The 21,472-nt window shown below is 32.6% G+C and overlaps 1 protein-coding gene across 8 annotated transcripts in view; it reads right to left on the bottom strand.

The window, feature by feature from the left end:
• LOC118185322 (1-acyl-sn-glycerol-3-phosphate acyltransferase alpha-like) overlaps positions 1-21,472 on the bottom strand; it is a 117,557-nt gene that overhangs the window by 52,595 nt on the left and 43,490 nt on the right. For 7 of the 8 annotated variants that reach the window (XR_015042697.1, XM_085822278.1, XM_085822276.1 and 4 more), the window contains 2 exons: positions 14,383-14,564; positions 382-477 (listed from right to left, as the gene is read on the bottom strand). Coding sequence is in view for 7 of the 8 variants with exons in the window: in XM_085822278.1 (XP_085678404.1) it covers positions 382-477; positions 14,383-14,564 (278 nt within the window). In the remaining variant the exon portion in view is untranslated. Of the gene's footprint in view, positions 1-381; positions 478-14,382; positions 14,565-20,950; positions 21,099-21,472 lie in introns of those variants that run through there. The other variant, XM_085822281.1, reaches the window with a different exon arrangement.

The following is a 21,472-nucleotide window of genomic DNA, read 5'->3' as shown; positions in this document are numbered from 1 at the left end:
TTACAGCAGAAATGTTGCCTAAATTGAACTGTTATGATAATACTCTCCTTGAATTATTATTCCATTGTACAAAATGGGATTCACTAATCTTCATGATTTTAAGAGATTTTCCTACTTTACTGACTAAATGTCTTATAAAGAATTCACAGACATTGAATGAACTGCTTTTGCGTATCAATAATCATCCATTTGTCACCAGGACTGAAACATGGTGATTCCCATTTCTTGCCAAGGCTACCATAACATAGAAATAGCTAATAATTCAAGAGAGCCAGCATAATAAAATAAACAAGCCAATAAAAAGATGAAGCAATGCATCCAAACAAATCAAGCACATCTTAAACAGAATTTTACTGGTAAAAACCTTTAATTAAAATTTACCTTAGTCTGTGTTGCTATATGAAATGCCCCTTTTTTAAAAGGAAGCAAAGTTTCCTTATCATTCCTTGTTCCTTCAGGAAAGATCCATAGTTTCACCTAAAAAGAGAATACAGTATTTGATTATATACATGCATATTACAAATTATGAGAACATAATTTACTTAGTAGATGAAATTTTTTTAGGTGGTTGTTGACTCCTGAACTATTTCATTTATGCCAAACTGACTTCACAACCTATTTTGTAACAGCACATTCTACTAACAATTCTTACTAAAAAAGAAAATTCAGATTAAGCATAGAAGCAACAGATTTGAAATTGGGAGCTTTATTAGATTTGGCATCATTGTGTATTGCTCATAGCTGTCACATGAGCATTGGTTTCGCAGCAAATTCTTTCCTTCATATTTACATAACTTTGTGATTAATTAATCTATAAAAAAACTCAATGAGAACATCAATGTTCATCATTTTATAAATAAATTGAATTATGTTGACAATGAAAATGGTTTTCAAACAATCCATGGAAATATCAATTGCTAAACAAAATTCAATTCATGGAAATATTGCTAAAGAACAGCCCTTGGAATGTGAAGTTCAAGATACTGAGCGGTTGTTATATCAAGAGTCTAGAGAACTAACCAATATAGAGTTCTTTGAATTAGAAGAAAGAAGATAAACACAGAAAGAATATGAAGAAATTGAACCAGAAACAAACAAAAAAAATTACAAATGGTTTATCTAAATGCTTTACAATGCTATATCAACTTCTCACTAAGTTGAAAGCCATGAATCTGTGATAACCATGAAACTTTGAAAGAGTTACAACAGTAGAAAAAATGGCGAATAAAGTTTTATGTCCCTATCATAAAATTTTTGATGAAAAGAAAAAAAACAAACAATTCAGACAAAACTAACAATGCTAATGAAAAAGAGCAACAAATCAAAAGTACAGCTGCAGCAAAAAATCATAACTGATGACAGTCAGGCTTTTACTAGCAACAGTATAAGCAATTAAGAAGACAATTTTCTGCTGTAAATAAACTTTGCACCTACTGAACAATTTATTTATTTATTTATTTTTCCTAATATTTTGTAACCATATGTGGTCATAAGTCAACAACTCACAGTATGTTTATAATTTATAAATTATAAAGTAACATAAAATTGTTAAAGGTAGAAGTGTCTAACAATGCCAACCAACTTAGAATAATCTATGCAGAGATTATTCTTCACTATATGTTTTATAATAAAGAAATATGTGCACTGTAGTTGGTCACAGATTTTTAAATGATATCAGAACAACTAACCAGTTCATAATAATTCACAAATACAAATACCTTTACAATATAGGAATTTTTATACATATGCATATGTAAGATAAAAAAACAAGAAAGATAAAATACTAATTTTAATTTAACATAATTCCTTAAGTCTTAAATTTCATTAACATTTTTATAATAAATCTCTCAGAAGTGCAGCATCAATTCTGGTCATATCCTGGTCTTAAATAAAGCTCATGGCACGTACTTATGTAACAGGGAAAAGTCTATAGCAACAGAAAAGCAACTTCAGTATTTCTAACCTTTTATCATACTATAATCTGCACGTTTAACTCCACTCTTCTGTGCTTTAAAATATTGTCTATTTATTCATCATATATAATTCTGTGAATATATGCAAAAATCTGCATCTGTTTCAGTATGTGTGTCAGCAAAATTTACCTCAAATAAAAATGATCTGAAAATCTACATTTTAATGCCCAAGTTCCTTCCATCATCAAGCATTGATACCATCTTCATAAAAATTTCATTACAGATAATAAAGTCATGCCACATCCATGGCATAACTGGAATATTTTTCATTACATGTCCATAAAAGCTCTTATCACATATTTATTGTCACAACCAATGGCCATATATACTTCCACTAACAAAAATGTTTCAAATGATGCAAAGATTTATAATTTGGCATTTTTTAATTTAAAGAAATCAGTTTTGTGTAAAATAGGAACTCTTAAATTTTTGGAAGTTCTTCTGGGCACTATACTTTATATTCAGGCAAAATTTTTGCACTTGGTATAAAAAAAAAAAAAAAAAAAACTCAAAACGTTTGATATAACATATTACAAAAATTGACTAGCTACTTTATTCTAAAACTTGCTACATCTGACGTCATTTTGGTTCCCACCAAGGAGTCGATTAATAAACATATTAGAATAATTCGTAGTTCCCCTCTGAAATGGCCTTCAATGATGTTCCTTTGTGATATAGTAATGTCTTTGTTTATAATTTTGTTACATTTAGTATGACAAAAGAATTTTCACTATAGTAATTTATCAAAATCTAAAAATGTGTTATTAATAATCTCAAGAAGTTTCATTATTTTAGAAATATCCTCAGGTAATCATTGAAATTAATTAAAACAAATATTTTTCATTTTTAATTAATGCAAATAATATTATGAATTTAGCTACATGCCAACACTGATGCCTGCTATTGTTTCCTAAAATACGAATTCTATAAGATTCTGTGCATAAGATTTCTATTTTGAAAAGGATTACACTGATTACCGTATTTGATGGCATATAAGACGCACCCTTATTTAGACGGCCACACACAAGGAAAAAAAGTTTCAATAGCATGGTTTCTTTTAGTTCTCATGTTTTGTAAAAGCCAAATAAACAATTATTTAATGCAATTACCTTCACATATAAGACGCAGGTAACTTTTTTGAGACCAAATTTAGGAAAAAAAGTGCGTCTTATATGCCGTCAAATACGGTAATATTCTTTTACAATAATCAGGATAGACATACTTATCATATACTCTCCTAATATCAGAAACCTTTTTATAAATGATATTTTATTTTTAGCTACATAAAAATGCAAACATTTCGCTCTTCAATTTGTGTTCGGCTCCTGAATATGATTCTCAATTTTAATATCAATTGTATCAGTCAATTTTTGTCTTATGGGAGCAAAACTTAATGCATTTTATTTTTTATAATGAATACAAAATTTTCCTAAATATAAGTATAGGGACCAGAAGAACAAGTAAAAAGTTAGATTTCATAATTTCTACACAATCTATTTCTTTAAATTTAAAAATGCCAAAGTGTGAATCTGCATAGTTAAAAAATTTTTTTTTGTAATTGGAAGTATACATCTGTGAACAACAACTGAGAAAATAAAGGACTTTTAGGGACACTGTGTGTGTGTATGTGGCTATGTCACCACTAAGCTTGAAAGCCGTTAATGAGCAGATTACCTGACTTGCATTGTCAATGTGGAAATTCAAGAATTTTCTGCATTTTACCCAGGTAATGTGTACATTAACAGTTTCTACACAGTTAAAGTTCAGAAGTTTGTTTCTCTAATTACCTCTCCACTCATTCTTAGTTTGGTTTGCCAGTGCGTTCTTGTAGCCAGTTTTTTTTTATTTGTCATAATTTGCGTTGGCTGCCAGTGCATAGCACAGCTGATTCCGTTCTCAAATTTGTTTCTGTCTGTTAACACGTGAATTTGTGTTGTGATTTTTTAAAGCAGAAAATTTAGCACTAGCAAAGATTCAAAATATAATACTGTTTTAATGATCAAATGAAAGTATGATTCCATAATTGAAGATGTAAAGCGAATAAAAGTTTTCATGAAGAAAGAATCATCTGGAGATTATTCAATAATTGAAAGGTATAATGTGTCAACAGCCCAAGGTTGTGAAAAACTCGCTGAGTTATTGCCAGATATGCGAGAAAATCTGAAACAGTTTGTCCATACCAAGGAATTGTTTAATATATTGTGTTCGACTCATTTGTCAAATGGCCATAGTGGAAGCGATCAAGCAATTAAATACACTTTATTACTATACAACCCAAGTCCAAACAAAAATGTTTACAATTTATGCGAACCTTGTCCCCCCCCAAAAAAAAGGAAAGGCGATAAGGGATTGGTGTAAAGCTGATTATTTCATCGCATTTCAACAGCAGATGCCATGTGGATCTCATTGATTAACAGTCTCAACCAGATGGAAAGTTTAAGTTTATTCTCGCATACCAAGACCACTTAAGAAAATTTGTTCTACTGAAGGGCCGTTCACACCAAAATGGGTGGATGAAGTAGCTTATAACTTGCTTGATATTTTTCTCCTTTTTTGGTATTTTGTATTTTGATAACAGATTGGAATTTTCTAATAAAATCTTAGAATGTGTAATAGTTGTGGTCAGAAATCAAATTGATTAATGGTAAACACCTAGAGGCAGTCAAAGTCAAGGAAGTGTTAAATGAGCAAATCAAAACACTAAAATCATGCTCACTACTTGGATGGCTGATAACTAAACTAATAACAGGAGTGAGGGTGTACGATTTATACAATTCATGGCCTATTGTTCTCATAGGCATTCAAAACATTCTGCAATTAAAAGAAATCTATTCGGCTGTCCCACAAAAGTAAGATTGCCTTTTTCTATTATACTACAAAGTGTATTACATTTGATAAATACTGAAGAAGACCTTGAAGAATTTCAACCTGAAAGAATTGTTTATCTTTAATGGTTTAAGGTGACATCTTTCAATTTGTGTTATTGCAATCTGAGCATTCAGCAAAGTGTTTTCCACCTGCTTTTTGACAGCTCATTGCTTGATAAAGGAAGAAATCTATTGAAATGCAGATTAAAATTAATTGGAATTCATTGGCCACCGAAATGTTATGATTTTGTATCTTCAGCTTCGGCCTACCGAGCTTTTAACGATTTTGTTGACTTTTATTTTAAACATTCTAAATGATTTCTTTATACATTTTTATGCTTTTGTAATTACTTTTTTCCTTCGTGTATGATTTCATTATAGGTATTATTGAATGATGTTATTACTTACAATTTTGCAGGTCTCGTGTGATACTTTGTGGTTCACAAGGATTTATTTTTCTTTTTAAAAAAATAAGCCTCTTATTTAAAAAGAACTAACCACATAAAGGCATGTTCTGATGCTAAAAACAATGGTGACGTAATTAAACAAAACAGTCAAACTCAAACTGAAAATGTGAACTAGTGGTCAAAGACTACACAATTTAATTTAAATTTAAGCTGGCTCAGTAACTTTATCATCAAAAAAATTCAAATGTCGGCACCGATAATGCAAAGACGAATAATTACAAATTATCAGAGCTAGCAGGAACTAATACAGCAAGCAGGAGGTGATCAAAATCACACTCTGTCTTACACTCCAAAAATCTCAGCTTAAAAAGTGTCTAAGGGATTTGCATTATGGAAAGAAAACGGAAATGGGAAATTATAGCAAAATCTGAAATTATAAAGTGGGTAATTTACATAATAATAACAGTACATATCTTTAAGGAATATTATTTTTCCTCTTTATACATTCAGTTTCTTTTCCAATGTTTCCTTTTCATTTTAGAATTTTTGGATTTAATTAAAGACTTTTGTTATTCTAAAAAACACTAAATGCATTTAGAATGTATAGAAAAAGGTTGCTAATTTTATTTCTTTAGTAATATGAACATTCAGAAGAAATATAAAATATATATGGTAAAGGGCTGGTTACAGAGCTGATGTGGAAGAATTTTTAGAATTTAATGACACACCGAGCAACAAAATCTAGAAATGTCAAAACTTTTAGAATTTCTAGCACATACTGGAAGCAAAATTTAGAAAGGCACTAAGCAGCAGGATTTAGGATCCACAGAGATTGTGTCAGGTAAGAAAATGCCTAGTGCCCGCCTTGTCGATGCATTAAGATACATTATATGACTCCTTTAAATTGTCAGTTTTCAATTTCTTTATTAATAAAAAAATTCCTTTCTATAGTGCCTGTCCATATAAGATTAGATATATTTTTGATATTTTCCATGCTTGTGTCTAGTGACAAGTAAGGAAAATGAAGGAAAGATAAATACGTTAAAAAAAGATTCTAGTATCAGAAGTAAAACATTCAAATACAGTCAAAGTCTTTAATCCGGAATGATCTATAATTCGGACCTCAAAGCTACAAACTTTCTGCGCATGCGCATAATACCATGTGCATATGTGTTTACGCATGCGCATTTAATGTATAACGGACGGTATAAGCTAAGCTAAAATTATCTATTTCAGTTAATGTTGCAGATTGTGTTGTTCCTTAATCTTTGAATTGGATCCGGTTTATTATTTTTTGCAGACTGTTAGAGAAATTTTATAAAAGTAAGCTTGAACTTTCGATTATGTCAAAAAGAATTTACGATTCTGGAGCTGCCAAAGGATCTACAAAGCGAAAGCATATTTCGATGTCCATCAAACAAAAAGTGGAATTGCTGCAAAAAATGGATAAAGGCATATCCTTTGTTTCTCTAACCATTCCGAAATCTGTTTATCAAATTCACGCTGCTCTGCTTGGGGAGGGGGATGTCGCGGCACGCGTGATGAACTGGAAGTTGATCTGTCAGCACTATCCTTATCTTCAGAGCAGATGTTTTTATTTTATTCGGCTTATAATTCCTTACTAAATGTAGTATTTCATCTCGATGTAGTCTGTGTTTGATATGATTTAAATCAAATTCCTCGTCATGATAAATATCACGAATACACATCAAATAGTTTTTTGGTTGCAATTTTCTAATTTCGACTATGCGTAATGTATACTTTAAGCATGCGCGCATTGAAAATTTTTTTTAATAACGTAAACAAATAAATATCAAGCTTTTTTTTTTTTTTTTTTTTTTTTTTTTTTGTAAATTTTGATACCCTTTAGATCATAATTGCTCTTTATTTCATAAATTATGGTTTCATATTTTAAATTTTATAATTTCTGCATGCCATCTTACCAAATTTAAATTGATGATCTATGACCCGGAAAAAACGATAATCTGGAATTGCCGAAGTCCTGACGAGTCCGGATTAAAGACTTTTGATTGTATTATGTTTTCATTGTTCATCCAGACGTTCTCCAAAAAGTAAGAAATTCATCACACACTTTCAGTAAAGTACATCCATGTTAATATGATGGAGACATTTTTCATTTTGTCTCGGAAAATTCTGAATATGCTGAGAAATTTAAATGGGAAAATCTCTTACAATGAAAAGATTAAAAAGAAGACTTTTTAATTAATTACATAGCTACTTTGGTTTTGCTAAGAACTGTTTCATTATAATCTTTGTATGCCTCATTTATTTTTCAGATTCAAAATATTGTATAAGTGGCAAAAATGGAGCTTTATAATATGAAAGTGAAAAATAAAAATGTTTTATTTTAATGCTATTTTTTAAATCTGATTTCAATATATTGCCATTATTTTAATGATATTTATTAATGTTACAATGTTTTTTAAAAATCGTCGAAAAATTCCCAAATCTCTGAATTAAAAATTTTCTATAGAAACTGATCTTAAAATCACCAAAAAGTTGATAAGTCGCTAAATTTAGAACCATTTAATGAAAGAATTCACAGCTCCAAAATTGAAAAGAGTTTTAAGAGTTCCCCATTAGAAAAAATTAAATAATTTTGAAATGTTTCAGTTTTTGATAAGAAACTCAAGTATCCCATTTATGTTAGAAATAAGAACAAATTATAACCCATGAACCTATTCAAAAGATAACCATATTTGTTAAATCATCGTTAAGCATATTCCTCCAAAATGCTAATTCACACTCCAAGTGGCAGTTGTAAAAACAGAAATTTCAGATGATTAAAATCAAGGACCTTCTGCCGATTTGGGCTCTATTAACCCTTTGGGTACGGTGGAGAATGGGTGAAGTACATTGGGAGTTTGCTCCTGGTAGGGTCACCCTAGGCGTGAAGGCCATTCCAATATGCGCAGCTAAAATCAGTAGGTGAAGAAGCCAAGATAGTCTTCTACCTTTTGGTGCTCCTGGTCTCCGGAATAATAGAAGACGCATATTCCCTCCTCCATATGACTTTGTTGACTTAGGAAGTTGATGCTGCAGATCAATCAGGGATGTGCTCGAGGATTAGGCAGAGGGCCTTGTTCTATAAATAAATTACAGTCTCCAGTCACCTTAAAAATTCTGCAATGTAATATTAATGGTTTAATGACTATGGCAACCAGAGTCAAACTTGATCAACTTCTAGAAATAACGGAATTAAACAACACTCAAAAGGTCACCATCCAAGAGACAAAAATTAAAAAGAAAAATACTGCTTTGAAAATTAGAGTAGACAGAACATCCAGAGGTGGAGGAGGCTTAGCTTTCTTCCTTAAGGATGTAAAATACCAAAGTATTGACATTTTAGTGGATCAGTCTTTGGATCTTGAGATCCAAGGAGTAAAGTTTCAATGGAGAGGAAAGCCCTTGAATATCTTAAATGTTTATCAACATCCCAGCAAAAAACAACTACCTACAAATTTTCCTAACTTCATGGACAAAAACACCATCATCTTGGGAGATTTAAATGCAAAACATATTAGTTGGGGATGTTCTGGCAACAACGATAGAGGAGAGGACATCTTACAGATGATGGTCGCGAAGCCTTATGATTCTTAACAACAGAACCTACACCCACTGTATCTCTGAGGCATTGGACATTACAATGACCAGTGCAGATGCATTTCCTCAATGTTCTTGGACCGTACTGGATTACATTGGAAATGAGCATCTATCAGTACTTATAGAATTTAAGGAAAAAAAAAAAAAAAAAAAAAACAATGTCTTTCCCAGGAGAAATTCTGGGGAAAAAAAAAAAAAAAAAAAAAAGGGCTAATTGGGATTCTTTTAGAGATTTAATAGATTACAGCTTGGCCTTGAAACCGATGATTAATGATTTAAATAACGATTGGTTAAACTTCAAATGAATTAGCCTTAACAGTGCTATGAGAAATGTCATTAGAAGCAATATGAAACAATATGTACCTTTCTTCACTCAAAATGCTCTGAGCAAATCTCCTGGCCCTGATTGTATTCATGGACAAATGCTAGAAAATCTTAGACATAGAGGCAAACAAAGAATAATCGACACCATCAATATTTCTTGGAGGGGAGGTAGATTACCAACTGAATGGAAAAGGGCCTTGAATATTCCAATAAAAAAAAAAATTAAAAAAAAAAAAAAAAAGGGAAGGAAGGCATGTACATCAGAAGATTTTAGATCCATAGCTCTGAATTCTACAGTCTGCAAAATTGTTGAGAAAATGATTTTAATATGAGTCTAGTATTACCTAGATTATAACAAATCAATACCCAATGAACAAAATGGCTTTAGAAGAAGCTAAAGCACTACAGATCAAGTTCTGCATTTCTGCCAAACCACAAGAGATGCTTTTTTTCAGAACCTTAAACCTACTCATCCTACAGTGGCTGCCCTTTTGGATTTCACAAAAGCCTTTGATAAGAAATTGGAAGCACAAACTGATGATAAAACTACATGACACTTTTAACCTTCGAGGAAATACTCTATCATGGATAGCAGACTTTCTGCAACAAAGAAATAATAAAAGTTAATAAAACTATCTCAGACTCTTATAAGCTTACCCATGGTGTCTCTCAGGGATCAGTACTCAGCCCTACACCCTTCACCATGTTTATAGCTGGTTTGGAGAAAGTGCATTCTTAGAATGTAAGAATTGGCATATTTGCAGATGATATTGTTCCAATTCAATAAAACTTCAGCATACCTAAATAAATGGAAAAACCGGCGAAGACTAAAGAAAAACACCTCTTTTGGCCTAGATGATTCCAAGAGCCTACTATTCTGCAATGCTGAGCCTCATTCACTACATTACGATTTAAACCCATCAGAGGGACTCTCGAGGATTCATTTTCGCTGTAACTTTTCTATTCCTATAAATAAGAAAGATTATATTACTGACCACCCTAGAGAATTGGCCTTGGAGGTAATAGAGACAATATCCCCAAAAATGCTATCAAACATCTTCACTGATGGCAGCAAAATTGCTGACTATGCAGATGGCGGTATTTATATTGAGACCTCCCGAGGAAAAATGACACTCCATCAACCAGATCACCGTTCAGTTTTCAGAAGTGAACTGATAGCAATCAATTTAGGACTTGAGGCTTTACTAACAGAGAATAATTTTGAAGATCTATGGATCCTGTCTGATAGCCGAAGCTCACTCCAACATCTTAGTAACTGGATTTACATGCGTGATAAGACTAATATCTCTGTCCTACAAAAACAACACCTAATTTCTCAGCATCATGATATCCATTTTCAGTGGATCTTTATGGCAACAAAATGGCAGACAAACTAGCAAAAGAGGGCTGTGGCCTTTTAACTCCCACCCTTGCCTTCTGGAATTATTTTCTCTGAAAACATCACAAATCATGGGTGGAGAGGTTGGTGCCCCCACCCATCTCTGGTACCTGGGCAGCAAGCCTGGTTGCACTCTAACCCTTAAGTGTGACAGGTGTTCCTGAACTATGCTCTCATGTATTACCAGTGAGCATATTACGAGCATCTTTCAAAGGAGGGCATGAAAGCTTTGCCACATACACCAAGTGGCGAGAACATCAGGCATCTGCCGAGCACATATTAAGCTGCTTGGGCTTCTCTGGGAAGGATATTTACTCCAACCCCATCCTTGTGTTCGACTTCCTTAGAGTCAACAGTCTTTTGGATGTTGTCTGACTTCGTCAGAAACCAGAGGAAAAGCAACAACATTTACTTTCAATGAATTCCATCTTATGTACACCTTGGAGACAACAAGCCACAGATAGATTAATGAAACAAAGCACAGTAGAATAAATAAGTAACACATACATCTTGTCTATTTGCATTTTTAAAAGCTTTTCACAATTAACAAGATTTTAAATAATATTCCTGGAAAGCCTCTCCTCTTTTACATTTTTGGTATCATCATTAGAGAGATATGTACTACATGTAATACACTGCACATATCACATAGTTCAGCACTCTCTATACTCTCAAATGTCATTTGGCATAGGACAGCTTTTGAAACTTTGTGCTAAATAACTAAGAATCAAATAACCTCTAACATAGCTCATGTAACTTCTAACATACCTGCTAAAACCAGAACTGTAACAGTCTTGTGAATTTCAAATTTACTATTTCGGCTTCAATGCAATGCATTCAGGATTGAAAGCTCTGTGTTTGGTTAAAACTTTGAACAGTTCAAAATGCATCAGGATTTCTTCAGCCAGTCTTCAATAAGAAGTTAGAACTAACTGAACTAGCTGTCTCACCTCACTTGTGTATAGATATTTGCAGTGCTGTCTTGTGATGTTCAGGTGTAGGAAAATCATACACACCAAATAAGAAAAAATTTTGTATTGCATGAGAATAGTCACATTATATGTAAGCACTAAAAAATAATTTTTATTGTTCACATTTGTAAAATTTAGTGCCACACTTCAAGAATCTCATAGCACAATGGTTGAGAATCACTCGCATAGCGTCATATAGTTGTTCATAGGATTTTTTTTCATAAACTCTTTTTTTCCTAGAGCATTCTAAAAATGAGTGATAGCAATTTCAAGTACTGTTATGCTATGGAATTTTGCTTCAGACTCGAGCACAGTGTGCTTAAAAGCTCTCGTAAAGTTTCTGCAAGTCTATGGAGGTAATGCTTTGTCGATGGCCCAGGTTTCAGGAGGTTTAAGGCATTTTTAGAAGGAAAGGAATCGATTGAAGATGAACCTCGCAGGGAAAGGCATGCAGTAGTAAGAAATGACAAAAAATTTGCCAAATCCGAAATCTTGTACATTCTGATCATTTTCTGACAGTCGGAATGATTGAAGAAGCGTTGCATTTGAATCATGCAAATGAATTGGAGATGAGAAAATTTATAAAAAAAATATTTTTCCAAAAAGCTTTCAACCAAAAAAAAAAAAAAAAAAAAAAAAAAAGGTTTTTAGATTTTAAATTATGTTCAAAGGGGCTTTTTTTAATGTTTCCATGTTACTTTTATTTATTAAATATCATGTTCTTCGCACTTTAACCATAAAATTTAGTTCAACAGCAATATCGCAAAATAATTTTAAAATGAGCATATCTTTAGAATTTCTGATACACAGTTCCGCACGCAGAAGAAGAAAGGTCCCCTTTCCCGGTAGAGCATTGTCAGTGCTCGCTTTTAAATCTTTGAGTTTGTTAATCAAAAATGTTTGTTAAATTTTTACAAAATATGAAATAGATAATAAAACAAATTCCAAATTTAGGCTTCCAGGTGCCCATATTCAGAGGGGAAACATACGTTTTTCAAAATTGGACAGCTCTAGGTACCGTTGTTTTATCACAATGAGAGAAACATACATACATTTATGCAGATTCTTTATTATTTAATTTCTTTAAATATATAATACAGGGTGATAATATTTTGCGGCAACAATTTAAAAATTGAATCGGATATTTATAGTGAACCAATGCAAAATGCAACGAGATTGTTGAGGTCCTCCAGGGCAAATTGCCCCTTTGGACTAAAAAAAGAGGGGGAGGAAGACAAGTGTTTTTACCTCATGGAGCAGATTGAAAATGATCTTCATTTTCTAAAAACGAGACCTATGCATTAAATTATGACCAGAAATGAATGATCAAAGCCAAGAATGACACACTTCAAATTTGGAAAGACTGAAAAAGCAAAAATGAGCAAGTCAAAAGATGAAAAGCATGCTGATCAGCTTTTTCGATAACTAATGGTTCATCCACAAAGACCTCCTGGCCAAATAGTGCACCAGCATTTTCAACAAGAAATTTTTGAAAGCCTTCAAAAAAAGGCTGCTGTGTGTGGGACCAAGATTCAAGATCAGTTGAGTGCTGCATCATATGCTTTGTCACACTGCATTTCCAATAAATGAGTTTGGGGCAAGTAAAAACACCTATGTGTCTCCTCAGCTCCTTATTCCTTCAACTTGATGTTCTTTTATTCCCAAGATTGAAAAATCTACCTCAAAGGGTGTCTTTTGGGACACTAAAAACAATTGTAAGCGACCAGCTGCAAGCAAATCCAGGATCCGAGTTTCAGTACTGTTACTAACATTGAAAAAATCATATCCAATGCTCCATGGCTTCCCAGAGTGAATATTTTGAAGACGACAATATGATATTGTAATTTTAATTGCATAAAACAATCAGTCTCATAACTTTATTTACACACCTTGTGAGTGCGTAATACACATAAATTATGCACTCGTATAAATAGACATAGTAGTAGGCACATAAATACATAGCTGACAGGTTTGGTTTGATTTCGCTGATTTACGGCAATGAATATTGACCAGTTAAACTCCTTCCACAGTCAGGAATCTGATAAAACCTAGTTGCTCCTCATCAAATTTTGCAATGTGAACGACATGATGTCCTCACACATGTCCTTTTGCACTATTCTCCCAACGTACACAGCAATCTGTTTTAGCTTAGAAAACATCAGAGAATTGCAGAAATCGGTTTTATGCACAACTTGACACTGCACACACAGTCATTCTTTCCATGTGCACAGCAATCTGAAGGAATGAATATTTTAGAAATTCAGTGTTTTAGAAATTACTAAATAAAATTTTATTTAACTTTGCAAATAAAATTTTGTAAGGTAAACTTAATTTCAACTTTTTAAGGTAAAATTATTTTTATTTCCCACAAAGATTACTTTTCTGTATTTAAAAAATCTTATTTACTTCGAGAATTTGAGAAAACAGAATATAACATAGTTGTTTCTTTATTAACCATTTTTACAAGTACAAAGTCCAAAATCCAGATTACCACCAGTTTTGCAGTCCTTAGACTTGAGATTATTTTACAGTAATAAATTACAAAATACAATGTCACTTATGGAATTTTTATGAGCTCATATTACAATAAACTTTGTATAATTTAACTTTCTCTTTTCCAAAAATTCCTGTAAATTTAAAAACATTTTACAACATTCATTTCAACATTTACCAAAAAAATACATTTATATGCAAAATGTGTAATTCAAACCAGTTTACGGCAAGAACCAACAATATATATTATTAAACAGCAAGCAGTAAATTATTAAATATTTATTACATAAAATAAAGAAAGCAGCTTTGATTTTATGCACAAACCTTCCTGTCCTTCATTTCTTTTATTTTCATATTCAAAGTGTCTCTTGCTTTTTCTGAATTGAAACGATCCACAAAAACACATCCTGCTAACCAACAGAAGATACCAAAAGGACCACTGAAAAGAAGCTCTCTTTTCAGTACTGGTACACATGGATGGAAAAGAGGCCAAATGTACATCATACCTGAAGCAAATTGTTAAATCATTATTATACTCACACAGGTAAATTTTATATAAATAAGTAAATAAATAGGTAATGACATACGTTACATAAATAATATTTATAATCAAACCAAAAATGTACTCTATTTTTTTTTTTTTTTTTTTTTTTTTTTTTTTTTTTTTTATGATTTCCAATTTGGGGCACTACAGTTAAAATCTCATACACAATTTATATTGATCGACTATAATTCATATTTTTTTCTTTTTAAAGACTTCTACCTCAATTCAAATTTCTAAAAATATGTTAACTAAACAAATTTAACTTATTAAAGCTTATTATAATTAAAATGCCACTTATAGTTTTTTTTTTAATATTTATTTACTTTTTTTTTAAGTTTCAACTTTGAAAATATTAACCAAGTAATTTTACACTATTAGTACACTGCAAGTATTCTAAATTACCATTTTTCTACTTTACTCAAAAATAAATAAATAAAAGCACTTTTTTAATTTACTAAAACCTTATTTTAATCTGCAAGATAAAACAATTTTAGGAAAACAAGCTAATAATGACCGATTATGACCAGTTTTCCTTCAGTAATTTCCCTCTTGAAAGGTGCTCAGTGTTTTACCATACAGTTTAATCATGGTTTAGCACTGGAAACCTTCAAAATTGAATTTGGTGACTTTTTTAATTGATAATCATATTTAGTAATGTTAAGTGGTCAAGAACCAAAGCTTCATGAAGGGGGAATGGAAAAAATGGGAAGAAATACCTGATAACTGTGATTATGAAATAAAGCATAAATATATTTTGTTTATAATGATGCTGCAAAAATAAGATAAGTAAAATTTTATTAATAAGCTTATATGGAAAACACAACATGGTACTTATGTGTTATCCTGTCGACCATGAAAGTTATTACAGATACCACCAAAGCTGTGCCAATAATTTGTGTGCTTTTCTGAGACACACTTCTGCAACTCTTAACAATAACACATTTATCAGTCTCTCTGCACAATCCAGCAAATAGCCACTGCTGCAGAAGTATTTAACTTACTTCGTTTCGGCACTTTGTAAAAAGGCTTTTATTAGGGCCTAACAAAATAGTAGAAATCAATAAATTTCTACTATTTTGTTAGGCTCTTTGATTGTACTGCAAGCTCAGTTTAGAATACTATGAGTACAGACTTCCTGCAGGTGATTGTTCCAATCTATTACTATTTCATCAGCCACATGCAGCTGCCCTTTCCCTCATTAAACAGATTCCCCATTCTTTTAACCTACTGAAAATGAACTAGTGTGCAGTCACTAATGTGGTTCTACAGCTCTTGAACTCACTTTTAATCTCTCACCAACCTATATATATATATATGTTGTATGATCTCAAATTCTCTAAGTTCGAAAACAAGTTATTCTAATACTTGCACAATAGCTGCAAAGTAAGATAACAATAATTTATTTACTAAAGTAATATTGATTATATTATCTCCTAATATTAATTTTAGTAGAATTATCTAAAAAGAGTGAACTCACAGGTAGGAAGTTTAATTCCGAAAATTGTTTTAAAGTAACTCGAATGTAAATTGTTAAAAATGTTTTACGGGGACTTGAAGTAAATCATGAATAACAAAAATTTAGAACTGGAAAAAGAAATTAAGTTTTAAGGAAGCAATTATTGCTATTGATCGGAAATTAGTTGACTTTTCAAGGGGAACAAACAAACTCCCCGCGTTCAGCCTTCAGGCCACGTCATTGCTTTAAGCCTATCTTACTACATTTGGCTGCAGTCATACGTGCCGGTTACTATTTTCTGGTGAGTTTTAATTACGGGCCAACTCGGCTAGTTATTTCTGTACAGTTTCGGCTACATTTTAGTTAGAATTAGTTTAGCTCTTTATTTTCTATCCTTAGTTAAAGCCCAAGTGGAGACTTTCCTGTAAGCACAAGAGGGGCCATATGTCAAATATTTCTTCGAATGAATAAAAGGGTATTTCAACCCTTCTTTGGATTTGTCTTTATAGTTGTAAGAAGACCAGCAAATAGTCGCTGTACTCCTACCCAAGGTTTTAGCAGCCAAGGAGTTGTAAACTAGAACTTTATAAAAGCATGAGAACTGATGTATACATGAGCACATAACGTTATTATTGTTCATTGTAAGGGAGAATAAAATAATAAAAAATGAGTAGTATTTATAATTAAAGCTATAAAAAATTCTAAACAAATTAGATTTTATTTACAACAGGGTTCGCACACGGAAATTAAAGATCATTAATAAAATTAATCTAATGTGTACACCACATGACTTCCTTGTACGGAATATTAAATTATACACATTTTTTTTTTTTTTTTCCCATTTCGTTTAAACTTATTGGATTTAATTAAATCTACTTCGCCGACAGCGCATAAACCACAATAGAATAAACGCCTTTTCTTTAAACTTCACTCTATTTGTTTACCATAGCGACATTCTCTTGCGCTAGGTTCACTTAACAGTATTATATTTCGTTCATATTATAACTCAGAATGCACAAAATTTATATCATTTAAAGAATTATCTAATCGTTGCCACACGTTCTATTCAAATACTATAATAAAGCAAGAATGATGTATAAAAGAAATTAAGCAAACAAAACAAAAAAGAAACAGTTTTTCACAGACGATTGAGTATTTCTCAATTCAATTAATTCAGTTCTCATTTCGCGACAAGGCAAAAATACATAAAAACTCGAAATATCTGTATTAAAAATTACTAATTATAAAAAATTAAATTAATAATTATTAAAAATTAAGTAAATCTTAAACACTTATTTCCTCGAAAAAATTCCAGAAAGGATTAAGCATGATTTAATTTGCAATAATAAATGAAGGCGTGACCTTTGTTGTTGCGAAGCTACATTTCTCTAGATTGGCAACAAATCCACTACGCTGCTGTTTCAAATGTAAACAAGCAATGGCCACCATCAAAAAAACTATTAGGCTTAGTGGCACTTAAACAACTTTAAAATTGTTCATAATATTGTTGATATTGCATACAGATTTACTAAAGGCATAAGAACCTTAACTGGAAGATAAAAACAACATAATTCAATCATTTTTAAAGCAAAAAATGTACAATTTACAAACATATAAGAGTAAAGAAACTGAGATCACTGAGCCAGGTTACAGAGTGGATATATATATAAATATATTTATATAAGTTTGGCTCGACCGATTGCAACCAAAATACGAGGTGCACATCTACATGTTATAGCAGTCCTATATACAAAATTTCAACGTTCTGCGGCTACTTGTTTTTGAGTTATGCGAGATACGTACGTACATATGTTCATACAGACGCCACGAAATATTCTCTTCAGAATTCTTTTTAAGCAGTTTTATAATTTTTTGGAGGAAAAGAGTTTTTTATTCTGTCCTTATGTACAGATATCACGCAAAAACATCGTTAAATTGCATTCGATAGCGGTCAAAATGGATATTTTCGTTGAAATATGCTGCCTGAAACTTTTCGCAATTACAATACTGCCTTTTTACTTCGTACAAGGAAGTAAAAATGAAGGACCTATGAGCAAATGGGAACTGAATTCAATTAAAAATATTATCTGTGCATATAAGAGATCATCAATCTAACTCTGGTAAGTTGGCATGCAGAAATTATACAATTAAAAATATGAAATCGTAATTTATGAAATAAAGAACAATTATAATCTAGAGGGTATCAAAATTTACAAAAAAAAAAAAAAAAAAAAAAAACTTAATATTTATTCGTTTGCTTTATTAAACATTTCTTTCAATGTAAGTTGTTTAAGTTGCTTCCATAAAAAATTCAAAAAGTTCTTTTTCTTATGTCATATACAGTTGACTTTCCAATGCCATACTCCTCGCATAATTTTGAGATAGATTTGCCTTTATCCATTTTTTGCAGCAATTCCACTTTTTGTTTAATGGATATTGACACATGGTTTCACTTTGTAGATCCTTTGGCAGCTCCAGAACTGGAAACTCTTTTCGGTAATAGTAATGGTAATTATTATGGTGCACAACCTGGACAGGTTATTAGCGCCAGACACATGAAAGATTAAAAAAACGTTGCAGTCACATCCACAAATAAATTCAACACAATCACAAGTTTAATACAAGAACAGACTTATAAGATAAAAAGAGGTAACAAAAATGGTGAAAGTTAAAATGAATTCGTGAAATGGGAAATGATTAAGATGAGATGTATGAAATCATAAAAAATGATGTACAATAAAATTAATAGCATTAAAATCGAAATATTCATCAAAAGAAAGTCAAATTAAATAACAAAAACCACTCTCCTTGAAGCACTGAAATAAATTAGAATTGGCCTCTTTCCCGATTATATGGTCAAGAGGTAAGTCAGAATTGTTAAAATACTTCAATCTAAGCGAGTTAAAATATGAATATTCAGTTAAAATATGACGTACTGCAAGAATACTATTACAGTAGAAACAAGCAGGTTCACTCTCAGCCTTCAAAAGGTAACTATGCGTTACATGAAAGTGACCATTACGAAGACGAGTTAGAATAACATCCTCCCTTCGGTTTCCTATCGAGTCCCAGTATTCAACTAGAGGTTTTACGGTTTTAAGCTTATTGTTAACCTGAGCATCCCACAGCAGTTGCCACTTCTTTAGGACTTTTCCCTTGATAAAATTTGTAATGCCCATCAGAGGAACATGCTGGCTGTACAAATCAACAGCAGATTTAGCTATAATATCTGCGAGCTCATTTCCCTTGATCCCTACATGTCCAGGAACCCAGCAATACAGAACCCGATATCCAAGCAAGTGTGAGCTTAGATTTAATTTTAGAACTTCAACAACAGAATTACGAGTATTGGAAAAGGTTTCTAAGGCTTTCAATGCACTATACTAGTCTGTATAAATTATGAACTTTTCTGGCATAGCTTTGATATGTAAATAAGCGCATAATATATGGCAGTAAGCTCAGATGTAAAACTGAGCAAGCGTCTGCCCTCGATGTGGTCATCCATAACAAATCCTGCTCCAACATGGCAAGCTGTTTTTGATCCATCTGTATATACGGCCACATGACTGCTACATTCATATCTGTGGTTTAAGAAGAGTTGTTGATATATGATCTTGCAAGTGTTCTGCTTATTATAGCACTGGAAAACATCAAGGAGCTTGACTCCCCTATCCTCCCACAGTGGGATTTCAAGATGATGTACTACTTGGGTGGACATATCAGATATGGAATATTCCTCAATCAACGAACGAGCTCTTAAGAAAAAGGAAGGAACACAAAATGGTCGTGCTTAAAACAGAAGGTCACACATGTCATTAAGCAAACATAGCTTAACAGGATGGTCAGATTAAGACAATATATTAAAATACTGTAGAAGAGACAACTGCTCACGCTGTAAATGAAGGGCTGGTTCATAACAATTAACATACAGGTTCTGGACTGGAGATGTCCTGTATGCCCCAGAACAGATCTGCAGTGCCTGATGATGAACAGGGTCTAACTTCAGCAAAACTGATGGCCGTGCAGATCCATAAACAACTGAGCCATAATCTAGTCTAGAGCGGATAAGTGCTCTGTAAACACGAAGTAAAGAGCTACACTCTGCGCCCCAGGAAGTGTTCGCCAAGACCTTTAGAAGATTCACTATTCTGGTACACTTCTTCCTCAGATGTAACACATGAGGGAGAAAGGTAAGTTTTCGATAGAAATCACTCCCAAAACCTTTACCTCAGGCTCTACTGGAATCACAGATCTATGGAGCTCTAACTCAAGTTCAAGATGGAGATCTCGCTTCCTGCAGAAGTGCACACAAACAGTCTTATGCTTCGAAAACAAGAAAATTTGTTTGTCTGACCATTCCTGAATCCAGTTCAGAGTAATTTGCAGTTGTCATTCTACATGCCTCATATCTGCTCCATGACAGCTGATCTGCAGATCATCAACATATAACGATCCTGAAACAGTGAAAGGAAGTTGCTTTAAGACATAGTTGATTTTTAATGTGAACAAAGTTACGCTGAGCACACAGCCTTGAGGCACACCCTCTCCTTGTACAAAGCCGTTTGATAAGACAGCACCAATCCTGACTTGAAAAGTCCTTGCCCTTAAAAAGTGTTTAATGAAAATAGGCAGGTTGCCAAGCAAGCCACAGTCATGAAGATCACGCAGTATACCATATTTCCATGCCTTATCATAAGCTTTCTCAATGTCAAAAAAGACAGAGACAAGATGGTTTCTTCTCACAAAGGCTTTACGAATGGATGTTTCCAAAAGGAGCATGTTATCCATGGTCGTTCTTCCTTTTTGAAAACCGCTCTGATAAGATGATATGATATGGTTCTTTTCCAAGAAATAGACTAGGCGGTTATTTACCATTTTTTCAAATAACTTACGCATGCAGCTGGTAAGTGCAATGGGCCGGTAGATGGATGGGATCCTTCGGGTCTTTTCCTGGTTTAGGTATAGGAATAACAGCTCTCTTCCAAGCATTGGGGAAACTATGCTCCTTCCACACGTGGAGTCTGAAATCATTTCATCAAAAGAACTATTACTTACACTTGTTTCTTTGTTTGCTGCTTTTTTAGTGAGGTTTTTTTAATTTGTTTGGGATTACTTTTCCCGTTTTCTATATTTCATGTGTTGATTTGTCTATTTTTGGCTTGCTTATTGTGGGTTGGATTTTAGGTGCCAGTATTTGTGTGCTCACTGAAGTTTGGGTAGCAACAGATCGCGTTGATTTTGCAGCACTAGCGAAAGACATCCCTGTTCGTGCTTGAGTGCCTTCGACTATCCTTCTGCATATGATATATTTCTCCTAATTTTAACATCCTGGACTTCCCCCTCTGTTTTCCATTTGGGACATGAGTGTGAGAAAGCTGCATGTTCACACTTGCAATTTATGCACAGTGGGGCAG

The sequence above is a fragment of the Stegodyphus dumicola genome, chromosome 8 (genome assembly GCF_044657685.1).
Source record: "Stegodyphus dumicola isolate Sdum_Otavi_A_Nest chromosome 8, ASM4465768v1".
Classification (NCBI taxonomy): domain Eukaryota; kingdom Metazoa; phylum Arthropoda; class Arachnida; order Araneae; family Eresidae; genus Stegodyphus; species Stegodyphus dumicola.
This window is presented reverse-complemented; position numbering and strand designations above follow the sequence as displayed.